At 41.8% G+C, this 19,974-nt stretch overlaps 1 protein-coding gene across 1 annotated transcript in view; it reads left to right on the top strand.

The window, feature by feature from the left end:
* Positions 1–18,962, top strand: part of LOC139160009 (zinc finger protein 850-like) — a 32,384-nt gene extending 13,422 nt beyond the window's left edge. Inside the window, exon 4 of the mRNA XM_070737498.1 lies at positions 16,856–18,962. Coding sequence (XP_070593599.1) covers positions 16,856–17,756 — 901 coding nt within the window. The 3' untranslated portion in view covers positions 17,757–18,962. The remainder of the gene's footprint in view (positions 1–16,855) is intronic.
* Positions 18,963–19,974: the final 1,012 nt, after the last annotated feature.

Raw genomic sequence — 19,974 nt, 5'->3', positions numbered from 1 at the left:
ATGTAAATACAGTGGTACCTCGACATACGAGTTTAATTCGTGCCAGAGCCGACCTCGTATGTTGATCAATTTGTATCTCGAACCAATGCATTTAGATTTGGCTTTTCGTGCTGAGATAACTGGAAAAAATGGAATTATTGCGCCACCTAGTGGATGCTCGTCTCGTATCCCGAATTTGAGCTCGGGTGTCGAACAGAAATTTTGCTCACGTCTCAGCTCGTAACTTGGAATACTCGCATGTGGAGCAGCTCGTATCTAGAGGTACTACTATATAAATTTTGCAATATTAAAAAAGAAGAGTGGTATTTTATGTTGAGGAGAAGATTTTGGCTAAACAAATTTACAAAGTTTATTATTTGTTTGTTTGTGTATCTATTTATTTATTTATTTATTTTATTTATTTCGACTTCTATGCTGCCCAATCCCAGAGGACTCGGGGCAGCTTACAATAATATAAAATTACAAATACAATAAAAAAAGTCAAAGTCAAATATAAAATCTAAAACTATGAAACCCCAATTAAAACCCACAGTTAAACTATCCAATCAGCATACATGCATACCATTCACACAATGTGTTTATGAGATGGCATTGTCCAGGAGGACTGGAGTGCTGCGTTTCTATCGGACCTTGATGCAAGAAAACGAGGATTTCAATGCCTACAGCTATAGGTAGGAAGACAGGAGAATCTCGGGAGTGGAGCCTTTGGTGCTAAGTCTCTCTTCTTCCCCCATGAAAATCATTTTACAGCCCACCCCATCCACTGCAATTAAATGCCCATAGGGTGATAGGCAGTAGTGGGTTGCAGCCGCCAGCCGGTACTCCTGAGATTGGAGTTCTGGTGGCAGAAATGGAGATGGAGATGGTGGAAATGAAATGGAGACACACTCATGCGTGAGATTTCACCGATTTTTGGCGTTTTTTTCTTCTGCGTATGCCCGGCATACTGGTAGCAGCCAGTAAGTGGAACCATTGCCTGGTGATAGGGTTTGTTTTAAATAGATAAAAAGATCTGTGCTGCTCATCAAAATCTGAGTGGAAGTGAGGCTGCTGCTGATCCTGATGCTGGTAGGCAGAAGCAGAATTGGTTTTTTCCCTTGTTTTGCTCCCTCAAAATTAAGGTGTGTCTTATACTCTGGTTCATCTTACACTCTGGAAAATATAGCATATGTTTATGCTTCCTATAAAAATAAACTCAGCTGTCCAAGCAAGGTGGTTTCTGAACACACAGAGAGATTTCTTCCTAGCTCAGAAAAGCTTTTCTCAGAAAACATGTCTCTGTGTCTGATTACTACAAAATCAGTTTATGCGCAATACTGGAAAAATGAAAAAAAAAACCCTCCCAAAGAAGAAATAATAAAATCTTGGCATGTGCAGAAATGGATAGGCCAAAATTAGAACTTAAAAATAAGGTTGAGACACAATACTGTACTTTGAAATATGGGACAAATTGTATCAATGGTTGGAAAGGAGGAAAAGGTGTTGGAGAAGTAAAGATTTAGGGTTTGGAGAATGGAATTCCAACAAGGCTTAGATATACAAACAAACAAGTGATATGTTTATAAGATCAAAATAGTAATGTATGATGAATAACAATTGTATTTGTTGTTATGTAAATAATATGTAAAGAAATGACCAAAACAGAATGGTCACACTGTGTCCAATGTTTGTTTAATAAAAGAAAACTTTTTAATTAAAAAGAAAATATATCTATAGTATTTATTTATTTACTTACTTACTTACTTATTTATTTATTTGACTGGCGTATGTAGATAATAAAGTTGAAAAAAGGTGAGCCTTTTTCCAGAACTATAGATACAGTATGTTGAGATTGGTTTTTTTTAACAAAGGCAGAAAGAATCCCTAACAACTGGGGAACTGAGATAACTTCTCCAGGCCTATACTGTTTATGTATGGTATGTTGTGTGCATGTTTTTTAAATTATGAGTTTTTAGCTTTCTAATTATTGAATTTGTATTATATATTGTTTTCTGTTGCTGTGAGCCTCCCCGAGTCTGCAGAGAGGGGTGGCATACAAATTTAATAAATAATAATAATAATAATAATAATAATAATAATAATAATAATAATAATAACAACAACAACAACAACAACAACAACAACAACTTCAGACTTCAGACTGACCAAATTCTGAAGCATAACACACCAGACATTGTGATCGTGGAGAAAAAGAAAGTATGGATCATCGACATCGCAATCCCAGGAGACAGCAGAATTGAGGAGAAGCAGCTAGAGAAATTAGTGAAATATGAAGATCTAAAAATCGAGCTGCAACGACTCTGGCATAAGCCCGTGAAAGTGGTCCCAGTGGTACTTGGCATGCTGGGCGCAGTGCCAAAGGATCCCAGTGGACATTTGAAAACCATTGGAATTGACAAAATCTCCATCTGTCAATTGCAAAAGGCCGCTTTACTGGGATCGGCAAACATAATTCACCGCTACATCACGCAGTCCTAGGTGCTTGGGAAGCGCCCGACTGGTAATGAAATACGAAATCCAGCATAGTGATCTTGTTTGCTGTGTTGTACTGACAACAACAACAACAACAATAATAATAATAATAATAATAATAATAATAATAATATATTAAATCATCATCATTTCCTGTATCTCACATAACAGTTTAAGCAATTCAGGCAGAGGATTCTTCTCCAACCCCCCAAACTCTTTGGAACAAGAAAGTGGATAGAATAAAACCCTGTTCCCTCTTGGGCCTGTGGTACCTGCTTTATAGTGTGAATATCCAGCTAGATCTCTGTAGCATGAGAGATCTGCTGGTCTCTGGGCATTGGAGGAACCAGCTGGTGGGGATGGATAGAAATTCCGGTCTGAGGCCTAGTCTAATAATCTGCAGGACTCATGCATTGGCGGTAGTGCTTTCCCATTGGCCTGCAAAGTGCTGAAGATGATTGCCAATGGGAATAGAAGCCTGATCATCATTTACCCTTACGGGCGGCTCTCCTAAAGGTGCCTACCTGTTGTTATTCCTTTATTATAAAATATTGGATACAAGAGTGAAATATACATGAGCAAGATTCTTGTAAAAATAAGAACATAGTAAACAATAGTGAAAGCTGTAGTAACAATGCCAACCTGTAGGCTGGCAGAAACATGTTTTGTTATCATTTATTAAGTGTTTTTCCCCCCCCTTCTCTTTCTTTCCTGTGTACTGTGTGTATTGATTTGTTGTTTTCTTTTCTTTGCATTGTATTTGTTTTGTTTCAGTGTAAATAATCAATTTTTTTAAAGGTGCCTTGAGAGAAAGAAGCCTTTGGCCTGGGTGGTTTGTTTTTTGTAAAAAAAAGACTTTATTAAATATATACATTAAGACATATAACAAAAAATGACAAAGTAACAATATGTACACTACATACACATAAAGAAAGAAGAAAAGGAAAAAGAAAAAGGAGATAAAGCATCTTGCTTTATACATAGAATGTTTGGTATCATTATTTAGAGTCTGCACCACCTAAGAGGTAGTGTAATTGGCTTGCAGCTTATACATAGTACAAAAAGGAATATCTTCCTTTCAATAATTATTACATATTTATTACATCTATACAACCTTTTAATTTTCTTGTATAGTTGTGTCAATTTTTTGTCATTTTCTCAATGGTATAGTAATGCTTTGATTTGTTAATATTTCTTCTTGATATCAATTTAATTTTTCTCTCTAAATTTGAATTTAGGGTTCCCAATTTTCTTTCATTTTAATTTGTTTTTTGCAATCCAGATATACCATCTGTCCCAGCTTTTATGAAAGTCCTCCATGTCCTTGTCCTGTAGTTCATATGTTAATTTAGTCATTTCTACTACCTCATAAATTTTGGTTATCACATTATACATCGTTGGGGTGGATTCCTGCTTCCAGGCTTGTGCATATGTAATTCTTGCCGCTGTTGTTGTGTGCAATATTACATGTCTATCATTCTTGGAAAAATTTTGTCTAAATATTCCAAGAAGAAATAGTTCTGGTTTCATAGATATTTCCCCTCCTATAATTCCTTCTATGATATTACTAATTTTTTCCCAAAAATTTTTAGCTAATGGACATGTCCACCACATGTGGTAGTAAGTGCCCAGTTTTTCCCGGCATTTCCAACAGATGGGAGAAAGTTTGGGATACATTTTTGATAATCGCGCTGGGGGAAGGTGCCACCTATAAAACATCTTATTGATGTTTTCTCTGTATGGAACTTAGAGCATTGTTTTATAATTGGACGTCCATAGTTTTTCCCATTCCGATAGGTTTATTGTGTACCCGAAATTTTGGCCCCATGGCCTGGGTGCTATAGCAGCCTCTATCCCCTCCTGCTGGGAATTGGGAGGCTGGGGAAAAGGCCAGTATTGCGAAACATAGGCACGCAATCCACTCTGTAGTATTGGGAGAACAATACCTTACCTTTGTCCTTCATTTCTGTAAGAAATGGCTCTAGCGCTTTTCCAAAGAGGCTTGACCCTTTAAAAGGGAACCAAAGCTAATTCCCACTTCATGCAGAGATCGGCCTGCTGTGGCTTGAGCCATAATAAACGGTGTGAGGTAACATTGCCAGATCATTTCATGATCTTATTAATATCAAAGTAGAGCCTAAAGACCTCTACTGGAAGGCTGGCCTGCAATCGGTGCAGCTAGATCAAGGCAGATCGATTAAAAAATGAAGCAGCCGTGGCCCTTCCCCCCTCCCGAGCGTTCCAGTAGGGCCACGAATGGCTGCCCTTTACTGTGCAAAGGGGTTCCCTTTTTTTGTTGACAAAATGGCAGCTATGCCAGGAGGCCTCAAAATGGTGGCTGTGCCATGCGGTGGTCAAGAGGGTAGGCACTGTAAGCTTGCAAGGGAATGCGGAGGAAGAAAAAAAAATGCCGTTTTAACCTTCCTTGTGTTAGGTGGGGTCCTTGGCTTGCATTGGCTGCCAATCAGTTTCTGGTCACAATTAAAGCCCTACATGGCATGGGACCAGATTACCTCCGGAACTGCCTGCTACCACACGAATCCCAGCGACCGATAAGGTCCCACATATTTGGCCTTCTCAGGGTCCCGTCGACTAAACAATGTCATTTGGTGGGCCCCAGGGGAAGAGCCTTCTCTGTGGCAGCCCTGGCCCACTGGAACCAACTCCCCCCAGAGATTAGAACTGCCCCCACCCTCCCTGTCTTTCGTAAACTACTCAAGACTCATTTATGCCACCAGGCATGGGGGAGTTAAGATATTCCTTCCCCCTAGGCCATTACAAGTTATGCATAGTATGTTTGTGTGTATGTTTGGTTTTATTGTAAGGGTTTTTTGTTGTTTTATTAATTGGATTTCTACATGCTGTTTTTATTGTTGTTAGCCGCCCCGAGTCTGCGGAGAGGGGCGGCATACAAATCCAATAAATAAATGAATAAATTAAATTAAATTAAATTAAATTAAATTAAATATTAAAAATTAAATTAAATTAAAAATTAAATTAAATTAAATTAAATTAAATATTAAATTAAATTAAAAATTAAAAATTAAATTAAATTAAATTATTAAATTAAATTAAATAAATTAAATAAATTAAATTAAATTAAATTAAATTAAATTAAATTAAATTAAATTAAATTAAATTAAATTAAATTAAATTAAATTAAATTAAATTAAATTAAATTAAATTAAATTAAATTATTAAATTAAATTGCCGGAATCCATCACCTTAAGGGGCATGGCCCTGAAAAGAAATTGTGCACCTGCTCGCTGCCCCAGAGGGGGGAGAAATCCCCATGCTGCCCTGCTCTTCAGGGAATCCCAAAAGAGAAAGAGCTCAAAGCATTGGACTTTAAGGGGGGGTACCAAAAGAGGGAGAACCCATAATGGTCAATAAGTGGGGTCTCAGAAGAGGGAAAGCCCATTGCAGTAATTTTAGGGTTCCTAGAAGGGGGAAAGCCCGTAGTGGTGAGCCTCAGGGGATCCCAAAGGAGAGAAAACCCCTGGAATGGAAGGCTGACAGGGAAAAAGGGGGCCGTGGAGCAGAGATGAGCCAATGCCCTTTACATCAGTATAGAAGTCTGACGGCAGAAAAAGACCTCATGGTCCATCTAGTCTGCCCTTATACTATTTCCTGTATTTTATCTTACAATGGATATATGTTTATCTCAGGCATGTTTAAATTCAGTTACTGTGGATTTACCAACCACGTCTGCTGGAAGTTTGTTCCAAGGATCTACTACTCTTTCAGTAAAATAATATTTTCTCATGTTGCTTTTGATCTTTCCCCCAACTAACTTCAGATTGTGTCCCCTTGTTCTTGTGTTCACTTTCCTATTAAAAACACTTCCCTCCTGGACCTTATTTAACCCTTTAATATATTTAAATGTTTCGATCATGTCCCCCCTTTTCCTTCTTGCCTTCATCAGAGGTTGTAGATGCTTCATCGATGTAAGTTTTTAAATAAGACTGTTTGAAATTACATAAAGTCTCTTGTTTAAACAAGGGGCAGGACTAGAAAACCTCCAAGGTCCCATCCAAATCTATTCTGATTAATTGATCTTGAAAGCTGCAGCCTTGAATTTGCTGTTGGAACAGCAGGAACAATTCAGTGGGTAGAGTTTGTGGGGATGAGGAAGATCCAGTTTGGTGTAGTGGTGATGGCACCAGGTTAGAGACAGAAAAACGCTCAGTTCCAGGCTCACCTGAAGGGCAAAATCATCTATTCAACTTTGGCCAGCCTGTTCCAGCTTAGGAAGCAGGAGAGGGAGGGAAACCCCTTCCAAAAACCCTTGCCAAGGAAACTGCAAGGGCAGGCATCAAGACTGACCCAAAGGCACTAAAACCGAAGCTAAGTAACGTCACATTTCACTATTTCACTTGCCTCAGTTTCAAAGGTCAGTTGCTAGCAGTCCAAAATTATCTGCTACCATGTAATCAGTGAAAATTAGAACTACGTCGCCTAAAACACGATCTAAGTATTGCCCACAAGATCATATGCTGCAACGTTCTACCTGTCAATGACTACTTCAGCTTCAATCACAACAACACAAGAGCACGCAACAGATTCAAACTTAATATTAACCGCTCCAAACTTGACTGTAAAAAATATGACTTCAGCAACAGAGTTGTCGAACCGGGGAACTCATTACCTGTCTCAGTAGTGTCAATGCCTAACCCCCAACATTTTTCCCTTAGACTCTCCACAATTGACCTCTCCAGGTCCCTTAGAAGTCAGTAAGGGGCGTGCATAAGTGCACCAGTGTGCCTTCCGTCCCCTGTCCAATTGTCTCTCCTTATCTTATTTATCTTTTCTTCCTTTCAAATATGTTCACCTATACTTTTATATCTTTTCTTCTATTCTTTTCTTTTCTTTACTTATATTATTACATATCTTTCTCTTCAATGTGTATTATGTATTGGACAAGATAGATAGATGATAGATAGATAGATAGATAGATAGATAGATAGATAGATAGATAGATAGATAAATAAATAAATATGTTCCAAACGCCTTGGTGATGATTGGACACTCGTGTTTTTCCAACTGCTGTCGCTAGATGGCGGTCAGGCAACATCTGTGCCTAGAAAGCCATCAATACAGGGGGCCAACCTGGTTTACGTTTAGAAAAAAAGAGGCTTTTAAACCATCGAATGCTGCATTCCTAGAAAGGATGGGGGGGGGGAAATCGCAGAGCAACTTCCTCTTCCGAATCAGTCAGGGTATGAAGTAAGTGTGCAGAGCGGCTTTTGTGCTTTTCCAAGGATCGAAGCAACAGTTGGAAGGTGAGTTGAGGGCACGTGGGAGGAGAGTCCAGGAGAAAGTCGGGCCGTTTGTTTTTCTTCCACGGCCTGGAAGCAGAGAAGCAGCTGGTCAGCTTCTGCTGCTGCTGCAGGTTCCTCTCCTGCCCAAATTTAAGCCCACTGGTGCTGCACGCTGTGAAACTGGTGGCTGCAAATTTCTGCTGGTGAGAAGACTTTTAAAAAGCCTTTGGGGGCAGTTTCCCTCCAGAGGTTGTGGGTGCTCCATCACCGGAGGGTTTTAAGGGGAGATTGGAAAGTCATTTGTTCATAGTAGAATAAGGTATCCTGCCTGAACAGAGGACGGACTAGAAGACCTCCAAGTTCCCTCCTAATTCAATTATTTTCTTATGGACCTGATGTTATCTGGGCAGTTAGATCAGACTGATGTGCCTCTGGTCCTTTCTGGGTTATTGTTTTTTTCTCCTTCCATTTCTAGCTTACAAGCACCGTGTTTTCTTATTGGTGTCACCAGGGCCACCATCAGGAATTTTGGGGCCCCATACAGCCTAAGTGTCTGGGCCCCCCTGCCATTTTAAAACTACTGCCCCCAAATCCGGTGCCATGCCCACCATGGCCACACACCCTGGGCAACCCCTCCCCCGGCCCTCTGAGGTCAAACACAGCCCTGATGTGGCCCTCAATGAAATTGAGTTTGACACCCCTGACCTAGAGGCTAAATCCTATGAACAAGGGCTAAGAGAATGAGTATGTTTAGCTCAACAAATAGAAAACTGAGGGGGAATATAATAGTAGTTTCCCAATCCTTAAAGGGCTGCCACAGAGCAGATGGCATCTATTTATTCTCCATGCCACCTGAAGGTAGTACAAGAAGCAACCTCACCAAGAGGAAATGCAATCTGGAAATAAGGAAAAACTTGGGACTGGGCGGCATATATAAATAAATAAATAAATAAATAAATCCCTTCTTTTTTATTAAAAGAAATTAATAATTTAAAAAAGCCAAAATCCATTACTATTAAAACTAAAACAACCAGCAAAACTATTAATAAAAACAGGTGAGGGCTGGGGGGTTTTCCTGTTATTATTTAAGTGCTTTTACCATATGCTTTAAATCAAGAGTCACCTCTCTCTTTCCTGTCATTCTCTGCCTCAATCATTTTCTCATTTCTCTTTTTTCTCCCCTTTATTCTATCATTTCTCTCTCTCTCTCTTCCTTCCACTCTTCTCTCTCTCTCTTTCTTCCTCTCTCTCTCTTCCTCTCATCTCTCTCTTTCTTTCTTTCTCTTTCTCTTTCTTTCTTCCTCTCTCTCACTCTTCCTTCCTCTCTCATCTCTCTCTCTCTCTTTCTTTCTTTCTCTTTCTCTATCTTGCTTTCTTCCTCTCTCTCTCTCTTCCTTCCTCTCTCATCTCTTTCTTTCTTTCTCTCTCTTTCTCTCTCTTGCTTTCTTCCTCTCTCTCACTCTCTTCCTTCCTCTCTCATCTCTTTCTTTCTTTCTCTCTCTTTCTCTCTCTTGCTTTCTTCCTCTCTCTCACTCTCTTCCTTCCTCTCTCATCTCTTTCTCTCTCTTTCTCTCTCTTGCTTTCTTCCTCTCTCTCACTCCCTTCCTCTCTCATCTCTTTCTTTCTTTCTCTTTCTCTATCTTGCTTTCTTCCTCTCTCTCACTCTCTTCCTTCCTCTCTCATCTCTCACTCTTTCTTTCTCTTTCTCTATCTTGCTTTCTTCCTCTCTCTCACTCTCTTCCTTCCTCTCTCATCTCTCTCTCTCTTTCTTTCTTTCTTTCTTTCTCTTTCTCTCTCCCTCTCTTGCTCTTTCTCTCCCCCTCTTGCTCTCTCTCTCTTTTTCTCACTTTCTCTCTCTTGTTTCCTTTCTCTCACTCTTTCTCTCTCTGTCTCGTTCTCACTTTCTCTCTATCTTGCTCTGTCACTCTCACTCTCTCTCGTTCTCCGGATGCTGGCGAAAGTGATTTTCAATGTCCCTGCCAGCCCACCCGGAACATTCAAATTAAGGGGGGGGAAAAGCCGGCAAAGGTTTTCTTTCTTTTTCTTTTATTTTCGGCAAGAAAAACCTTGGCCGGCGGAGGAGAAAGAGAGGAGGATTGGGTGGGCGGGCGGGCAGGCGGGGGGGCAGTGGCGAGTAGCCAGGGGCGCGAGGGGGCTAGAGGCGCGGGGGGGCTGGGGGCGGCTGCGGCGTGCGCACCCTTGGAAAAGGGTGTGCGGGGCCGGGGGGGGTGTTTTGGGGTGCGCTGGCTAAGGCGTGCGCAGCCTACAGCTACAGGGAACGCCCCAGCCGCCCAAGCCTCGTTCCCCAACGCCGCCACCCCAAAGGGGCTCCTACCTTTGCTGCGCGCTTCAAGAGAGGGCCGGTACTGTGCCTGTGCGAGCGAGGAGCTGGAGCTCGGCGTCGGCGCTGCTCACTGGGCACAAATTACGGCGGGCGCCAGGGGGCCGGCAAAACCGTCCGGACCCCCCCCATTTGTCAATTTGGCCGGGCCCCTGACGCCACTACCAGTAGTACTGGCCTATCGGCGGCCCTGGGTGTCACCATGATTTAACATATTAGGATGTAGTAAAAATCATTAGGTCCTTAGATGTTCTCATAAGTAGGTAAATACAACCACAGATGAACAACAGTACTACTAACCCTAACCCTAAAATTACATCCAGTCATCATTTATTTTATAAAAAGAAAGCCAAAATGGAGAAGTCATGTGTAAATAATGTATGATTCAATAATTTGTGGAACCACTTTTAGAAGCAACAACTAGAAGTAATTCTTTTCTGTGTGACTTTCTTCAGTCTCTTATAGCATTGTGAGGAACTTTTGGCTCTCTTTTTTACAACTTTGCTTCAATTCATTGAAGTTTGTGAGTGTTTTTTTTAATGCACAACTCTCTTGAGGACCCACCAATCAGGTTGAGGTCTGGACTTTGACTGCAACTCCTTGATCCTTTCTTTCCTGTTGCATAATCCTATGTCACCCAAGATTTAATCCTATGTCACCCAAGAATCCTATGTCACCCTGTTGCATAATCCTATGTCACCCATAATCCTATGTCACCCAAGATATTGGACAGAAGGCCTGACTTGACTCTAGAATACAGTGTTCCCTCGATTTTCGCGGGGGATGCGTTCCGAGACCGACCGCGGAAGTTGAATTTCCGCGAAGTAGAGATGCGGAAGTAAATACACTATTTTTGGCTATGAACAGTATCACAAGCCTTCCCTTAACACTTTAAACCCCTAAATTCCAATTTCCCATTCCCTTAGCAACCATTTAGATTATTACTCACCATGTTTATTTATTAAAGTTTATTTTAAAAAATATTTATTAAAGGCGGACGAAAGTTTGGTGATGACATATGACATCATCGGGCGGGAAAAACCGTGATATAGGGGGGAAAGCCGCGAAGAATTTTTTAATTAATATTTTTGAAAAACCGTGGTATAGACTTTTCGCGAAGTTCGAACCCGCGAAAATCGAGGGAACACTGTACTTTGGTATACAGACAGTGGTGGGATTCAGCTAATTGAACAACCTGTTCTCTACCCTTATGACTAACTGGGTGTGGCTGGGTGGTCATGTGACTAGGTGGATGTGGCCAAATCAACGTTATTCACATTGAGGGGTGTCTCACTTTGCCTGACCTCTTGTGACCATGGGGATGCTACAATAGTGTGGAAAAACAGTCATTTTTTTCATTGCCATTGTAACTTTGAATGGTCACTAAATGAACTGTTGTAGCTAAAGGATCACCTGTAGAAAAATACCAAATGCTGCTTTGCTTGCAAAGATACTTAATCATTAGATTAGAAATACCTGCAAGGTGGAGTTACTAGTCGGGCAGGGTGCCAGAGCACCTTAAGGAATGAAAATAGTTAAAATATAATGATAACTATCAGTGGCCAACTCTTGGTCATAAAGTGAAACCCTTTAGCAGAGAGGTCATTTAAGCTGTCCAAAAAGAGCGTACCCAGGAAAAGCAATCCTTAGATCCATTTGCGCTACTTAAAGATACCACCTGGTCTCACTCACCTCACAAGATATTCTAAGGAAATCATCCAGATTTAAGGAAAAATCACATGTGTTAGAGTAATGATGATTTAACTGCTGGACGGCTATAAACTGAGACAGTTCTGTGTTAGCAAAAACTTGAGAAGAGAAGGATTTAGGGGTAGTGATTTCTGACAGTCTCAAAATGGGTGAACAGTGCAGTCAGGCGGTAGAGAAAGCAAGTAGGATGCTTGGCTACATAGCTAGAGGTATAACAAGCAGGAAGAGGGAGATTGTGATCCCCTTGTATAGAGCGCTGGTGAGACCACATTTGGAATACTGTGTTCAGTTCTGGAGACCTCACCTACAAAAAGATATTGACAAAATTGAACGGGTCCAAAGACAGGCTACAAGAATGGTGGAAGGTCTTAAGCATAAAACGTATCAGGAAAGACTTAATGAACTCAATCTGTATAGTCTGGAGGACAGAAGGAAAAGGGGGGACATGATCGAAACATTTAAATATGTCAAAGGGTTAAATAAGGTCCAGGAGGGAAGTGTTTTTAATGGGAAAGTGAACACAAGAACAAGGGGACACAATCTGAAGTTAGTTGAGGGAAAGATCAAAAGCAACATGAGAAAATATTATTTTACTGAAAGAGTAGTACAGTGATCCCTCGAGTATCGCGAGGGTTACGTTCCAAGACCCCTCGCGATACTCGATTTTTCGCAATATAGTGGTGCGGAAGTAAAAACACCATCTGCGCATGCGCGCCCTTTTTCCATGGCCGCGCATGCGCAGATGGTGTTTTTACTTCCGCACCTGGGAAGACCCAGGGAAGGTTCCTTCCGCCGCCCAGCAGCTGATCTGCTCGGCAGCGCCAGCAGCGAGGAGCCGAAGATCGGGGTTTCCCTGCCGCCCAAGCAAAGGGGAAACCCCGATCTTCGGCTCCTCGCTGCTGCCGTGCCCGCCGCTTGTCCCCCGCCTGCCTGCCGCTTGTCTGCCCGCCGCTTGTCCGCCCGCCGCTTGTCCGCCGCCCGGTGCACGAGAGAGGGAAAGTGAGAAAAAGAGGGAGAGCAAGAGGGGGAGAGATAGAGAAAGAGAGAGAAGGAAAGAAAGAAAGAGATGAGGAAGGAAGAGAGTGAGAGAGAGGAAGAAAGAGAGAGAGAGAAGAGTGGAGTATTTTTTAATTAATATTTTCTGAAAAATTGCGATATAACGTTTCGCGAAGATCGAGATCGCGAAAATCGAGGGATCACTGTAGATCCTTGGAACAAACTTCCTGCAGACATGGTTGGTAAATCCACAGTAACTGAATTTAAACTTGCCTGGGATAAACATATATCCATCCTAAGATAAAATACAGAAAATATTATAAGGGCAGACTAGATGGACCATGAGGTCTTTTTCTGCCATCAGTCTTCTATGTTTCTATGAAATGAGAGGTGTCTAGGTCCTGCAGCTGCAAAATAAGCCCAAATCACACACACACCCTTCCACTACCATGCATGACTGTTTGTATGAGATGCTTGTGCTGATTGACTGTGTTTGCATTACAGCCAACCATCTCCTCTGGTCTGGTCTGTGCAAAGGACAATGTTCCTGAAGTCATATGATTTGATCAGATGAAACTGTACATGCTATGTTGTTCCCAATTCAGGTGTGAGCCTGGTGCTGAAGCCAATAATGGATGCCAGACACAAGGTGCAGGTTTTCTGATTGCTTTTTATTGGAGTAATCCAAGGAAAAGGACCCCTGGCCAAAATACCAAGAACCAAGAGCAAATGATTAAGTAAGCTGTATACATTTTCACTGAAAGAGAAGGCGGGACAAGGTGAGATACGAATTTCTCTTAATAAGAAATATCATCTAATCAACATTTTACTAATCATTCTACAATTTATTCTATTGGTCACTAGCTGTCCCTTTTCCTAGGCCTTGGGTAATGTATGCCCCAGGAGTTACCTAATACGCATTTTATTGGCTGGAGGTCTATTCCTAATTTTTAGTTGAGGTCTGCAAGTTATCTAACTCTTGTTACTTTTATCAGCTTTCTAACTACCCAGAATTTACACATGCATCTTTCCTGTAGATAAGCATTCTTCCTGCCACGATTACAGGCTTCCTGGTTTACTTTCAAGTGGGTGGCTTCATTTTAGCTTACAGCCCATCTGAAGCAGTGGAAGTGATGTGCTGGTGCCTGGAGGCTGTTGGGGTCTGGATGGGTGTCAACAGACTCAAACTCAACCCCGATAAGACGGAGTGGCTGTGGGTTTTGCCTCCCAGGGACAATTCCATCTGTCCGTCCATCACCCTGGGGGGGGGGGAATCACTGACCCCCTCAAAGAGGGTCCGCAACTTGGGCATCCTCCTCGATCCACAGCTCACGTTAGAGAAACATCTTTCAGCTGTGGCGAGGGGGGGCATTTGCCCAGGTTCATCTTACAAACTTTTCACCTTAAGAACCTTGTCCCGGAACCAATTAAGTTTGTAAGACAAGGAATCACTGTACAGTAGAACCCCGAGTTACGAGACTAATTGGTTCCAGAAGGAGGCTCGTAAGTCGGAACGCTCGTATGACGAAACATTGTTTCCCATAGGAAACAATGTAAAGTCAATTAATCCGTGCAACAACAAAAAAAACCGCTGCCGCCGAACGCGGAAGTTAGCGTTCGGCTTCAGGAGACAGCTGCGAAGCGGCGCGCATGTTTTAAAAGGTTGCAGCCGGCCTGGGGGGCTTTCCAGCACCCCCCCGAGCCCCCCAGGCTGGCTGCAACCTTTTAAAACACGCGGGATACGAGCGCCAAGGAGCTGTCTCCTGAAGCCGAAAGCGGAAGTTAGCGTTCGGCTTCAGGAGACAGCTCCTTGGCGCTCGTATCCCGAATGTGAGCTCGGGAGGCGAACAAAAATGTCGCTCCCCTCCCAGCTCTTATCTCGAGTAGCTCGTAAGTAGAGCTGCTCGTATGTCGAGGTTCCACTGTACTATGGAAGCAGTGAAATGTTTTCTAATGGTGAGAACAATTAACCAGCCGAACAGCTTGCCTTCAGAAGTTGTGGTGCTCCATCACTTAAGGATTTTCAAAAGAAACGAAACAGCCACTTGTCTGAAATGGTGTAGGGCAGGAGTGTCAAACCCACTCACATTGCACGCAATATCATGACATATTGCAATGTTTTTTTTGCCTTTGTGGAGCTGTGGTGAGCATGGCCTCCATGAGTTATATCCAGATCCAGGCCGCCAGTTGGACAGGCATGGTATAGAGTCTTCTGCTTGAGCAGCGATTGGATTAGAAGAACCTCCAAGGTCCCTTCCAATTCTGTTGTTCTGTTCTGTTTTCAATGATATTTATTATGTCCTGATAAGTAAAACCAAAGATATCAAAGAGGGTGTACTTTCTTTTTCACTTGATGTACACTGCTCAAAAAAAATAAAGGGAACACTTAAAACCCTGCTGTTCTGTTCGGGTCGTATGTGACCCGAAGCCAAGTTTGAGTCCCTGTAAAAAAATTTCCCTGCATATCTGAAACTTGAAATTTCATGACTTTTCATCATTTCAGGGGTTCTCTCTATGAGAATTTTTTTTGGGGGGTGGGGGGTTTCTTTCTTGCTGAAAAACAAAAAGTCACACTTGTTGTGTTCCCGGGGCACCCTGACCCGGACCGAAAACTCTTCATTTGAAGTGCTTATGTTTGGTCAATTTGAATCCTTTTTTCACTTGGAAAGTAGTCCGAACATTTCTGCACACAATGATATGAAAATTGAAATTAAAAAAGTAATTCTTATTGGTTTATTTTGCTGATAGAATGCGTCCCCCCCCCCGTTTTTGTGAAATATTTTTCAATTTATGGATAGTTTTGCTTGCAAAAACACGGGGGGGGGGCACATTTATGTGCAAAATAAACCAATAAGGATTAATTTCTTCAGTTCAATTTTCATTCCATTGTGTGCAGAAATGTTCAAACTTGTTTCCAGGTGAAAAAAGCTTTCAAAAAGACCAAATATAAGTACCTAAAATGATCAACTTACAGTCCGGGTCAAATTGACCCGGGAACATAAGATTAGGGAGTTTTCTTGAACTGAACAGCAGGGTTTTAAACAACACAATATAATTCCAAGTAAATCAAACCTCTGTGAAATCAAACTTAGGAGGCAACACTGATTGTCAATCAATTTCACATGCTGTTGTGCACATTCAACTTTGCACAGAAGAAAGTATTCAATGAGAATATTTAATCCATTCATATCTAGGGTATGTTATTTGAGTGTTCCCTTTATTTTTTTGAGCAGTCTGTTTGAAAACAACCCTTTGTACTGCTAAGAATTTCTGACTTACCGAGTTAACAAGTGAATTTCATCATTGAATGGATATTTGAACTTGGATCTGGGTAGTCTTCCTTGTGTTAAATGAATCATGATTAATGTAAGAACTTATTTGAGTATTGTGGTATTGTTTGCTTTTTCATTGTAATGTAAACCTTTTCCTTTTTCCTCCGTCTTCTGCAGCCATTTTATGCACAATTTAAGATACACTTTATCTTCTAGACAAAGAGGAAGGCAATGAGAGCACTCTGGACAACTGAAGGATAACAAGCAACATTTAATAGCAAAGCAAGTTAATTAGAATGTGAAATTCAAGCATATGCTACATGAAAAGTCAAGGGCGATTGTTTTTCCATTCAGCAAAAGAGGGAAATATCTGGAAGCAAGTGGGGAGAACAAGGTCAATTGGAAAACCACGTAGACAGTGTTGCAGGCCTTTCTCTGGGAGGAAGAAAATACCACTAAATAAAAGCACCACTAAAGAAGGAATCATCCATATTTTGGACAGCCTCAGAAATATGAGTTGTGCAAAAGCTCCATAAATGAACCTGTTGTGGGAAAGACATAACTTGCAAATCGCAGCTGATTATGCCTGAGAGGATCCGCGCTGTAGAAAACTGAACAAATATTCTGAATGTGGCAAAATCTTTGGTCAGAACAACTCTGTTGTCGCTTATGGAAGAACTCACACAGGAGAGAAGCCCTACAAGTGCTCCCAATGCTTCAGGGAGTATGGCAATGTGGACTCACACCAAGGAAAAACTGTTTGAATGTCCTCGCTGTGGGAAATTTTTCTGTGATCATTCCAGCCTCATAAGACACCGAAGAACTCACACAAGAGTGAAACCCTTTGAATGTCCTGACTGTGGGAATAGTTTCAGACGAAATTCTCACCTCGTTTCACACCAAAGAACTCATACGGGAGAGAAACCCTTTGAGTGCCCTATTTGCGGAAAAAGTTTTAGTCAGAATTCCAACCTGGTGAAACACCTGAGGACTCACACAGGAGAGAAACCCTATGAATGTCCTGATTGCGGGAAAAGTTTCAGTCAGAATTCCAGCCTGGTGAAACACCAGAGGATTCACGCAGGAGAGAAACCCTTTGAATGCCCCTATTGTCATAAAAGTTTCAGTTATAATTCTAGCCTGGTGATACACCAGAGGACTCACACAGGAGAGAAACCCTTTGAATGTCCTGACTGTGGGAATAGTTTCAGTCGAAATTCTCACCTCGTTTCACACCAAAGAACTCATACGGGAGAGAAACCCTTTGAGTGCCCTATTTGCGGAAAAAGTTTCAGTCATAATTCTAGCCTCATTGGTCACCAGAGAACTCATACAGCAGAGAAGCCCTTTGAATGTCCTGATTGCGGGAAAAGTTTCAGTCAGAATTCCAGCCTCATTGGTCACCAGAGAACTCACACAGGAGAGAAACCCTTTGAGTGCCCTGATTGTGGGAAAAGTTTCAGTCATAATTCTAGCCTGGTGATACACCAGAGGACTCACACAGGAGAGAAACCATACGAGTGTCCAGACTGTGGGAAAGATTTCAGTATTAGAACTAGCCTTCTAAACCATATGCTTATTCACACAGGGGAGAAACCATTTGAGTGCCCTGAATGTGGGCGGTGCTTCAGGAAACATTTCAGCCTTATTGCACACAAGAAAATCCACACGGGACCCCAAGTGATAAGTGTAGAGAAGGCTTGAATCACATTTCTTATGTCCCCTTGTGTTCTGTCGGGCTCTCTGGTAGAATCCTCCCAAAAATTAACTGGTACAAATTTCAGACAAACACACATTTGAAAATTCAAAACAATGTTCTTTATAATGAAAATTCACTTAAACTAAGCCCTCTTTTGTTATAGCAGAGCACTCGTCTCCAAACAAACTGGTAATTTATACAAGTCCATTATCAGTCCTGTGATACTTAGCTTGCAGCTGTGAGGCAATTCAAAGTCCTTCTTTGACAAAGTGAAACACACTTTGCTCTGGTTTAGTTTCCAAGCAGGGAAAAATCAGCACACAAAAAGTCAAAGTCAGTAAAGCAGTCATGAAACACAACGATCAGATAATCCTCCACAATGGCCAAACCCACAAGCTGCTATTTATAGCAGCCTCACAAATTACCAAAGCCCCACCCAACCACAGGTGGCCTCATTTTCGTTGATAATAATCTCTCAGTTGTTGTTGCCTATGCATCGCTCTCCACATGCGTGGCTGTATCATTAACTCTTGTTCTGAATCCAAGGAGGCGCTAGATAATTGATCTCCTTCTGAGCTGTCTGCCACACTCTCCTCCTCCCTGTCACTCATGTCTTCTTGGTCAGAGGAGCCTTCATCATCAGATTCCACCGGGAGCAAAACAGGCCTGCAGCATGTGGATGTCTCCCCCACATCCACAGTCCTTGGGGCAGGAGCTGGGCCAGAGCTAACCACAACACCTTGGAGCTTAAGATGAGAAATTGACTGCTTAATTTGACTACAAAGGATTCCCCTATTCTTTTTGTAGGCACATATGTAATGGTATTAGGCAAGAAGGAAAAAATGGCAACATATTGGTTTGATAATGCCTGTGTGGCCATCTGTAGCAGAACCTGATGGATATGGATAGTCCTCAGATTATGAATGTAATGGAGTGTGCTCATTCCATCTCTAACTCAAGAATTTGTGGGAGTAAATCTCGTACATTGAACGACATCACTCCTTGCTTTCACCCAGGTATTTGTTGCTTTCCAGCCCCACATCAGCTTGATGAGTCCTCCAACGCCGAGAAAACAGCCCCAAGAAGACCAGGCCAGGAGTATGGAGAAACCAAGAGGCTCTCGGCCTGAGTCTTAAGTACAAGGGATATCAAATGTAAACATGTACAAAATTTCTAAAATGTAAACTAGTAAAATTAAGCTTAATCTATTATTCTTTTTCTCTTTCCTTGGTGTCATATTTTACTGCACGTATTTATCATGTCTCTTCTTATGGTTCGAAATGCAATGCTCCCAAATGCTCTGAATATCTCACGGGGCTATATAAGCAAAATTAAATAAAGCCAACTGGAGTCAGAGGTGATGGTCTATAGGGCGAGGTCAAAAGCCATAAGTTCCCAGTCAGAGGAACATTCTTTTTCATTAGAATCAAACTTTGAAGCTCAGATTGAAAGGTGTAAAATATGTCTTATTTGGAGGATACTGGATCTTGAAAACTGCAGCCTTGAATTTGGAGTAGCAGGAACAACCTTATGCAGTGTTTCCCAACCTTGGCATCTTGAAGATATCTGGACTTCAACTCCCAGAATTCCCCAGCCAGCATTCGCTGGCTAGGGAATTCTGGGAGTTGAAGTCCAAATATTGTCAAGTTGCCAAGGTTGGGAAACACTGGCCTAATGGATAGATTTTGTGGAGAGGAAGAAGATATAGTCGGGTGGCAACCAGGCTTGAGCCTGAGAGATGCTCATTTCTGGTCCTGCTTTAGTATCTGTGGAGATTCTCAGGCATCCAAGTCATGGTTGTCCTAAAGGTGCTTTTACAAGAGGCAGCTGGACTTTCTTTTTCTTTGAAGACAATGCATTTCTCATCAAATAGTTTTTTTTAGATCAGAGCGGAAGAAACTTCTTGGATGAGAAGCGAAACATCTTCAAAGAAAAATCAGAAAACCCAGTTGCCTCTTAAAAAGCACCTTTGGGTTCTGCTTTAGGCACAAAGCCATCTCGGAGACTTTGGCCTATCCCGTCCTCTCAACCTTAGAAAAGGGAGCAAATCCACTTCCAAAAACCTTGCCAAGGAAATTGCAGCGAAATGAGAATGCAAGATAATTCCCCATAACCTACTTTTGAAACTAAGCAAACATTGAAGAGTGAAGGCTGATCTACTTAGCTTCTCAAGATTCGGGACGTGCTGTGCCATAACTACTTATGAAGTTCTTGTTTCTGTGC

Source organism: Erythrolamprus reginae, chromosome 2, assembly GCF_031021105.1.
Source record: "Erythrolamprus reginae isolate rEryReg1 chromosome 2, rEryReg1.hap1, whole genome shotgun sequence".
Classification (NCBI taxonomy): Eukaryota; Metazoa; Chordata; class Lepidosauria; order Squamata; family Dipsadidae; genus Erythrolamprus; species Erythrolamprus reginae.
The sequence above is the reverse complement of the archived record's forward strand: the minus strand, read 5'-3'. Positions and strand labels throughout refer to the sequence as shown.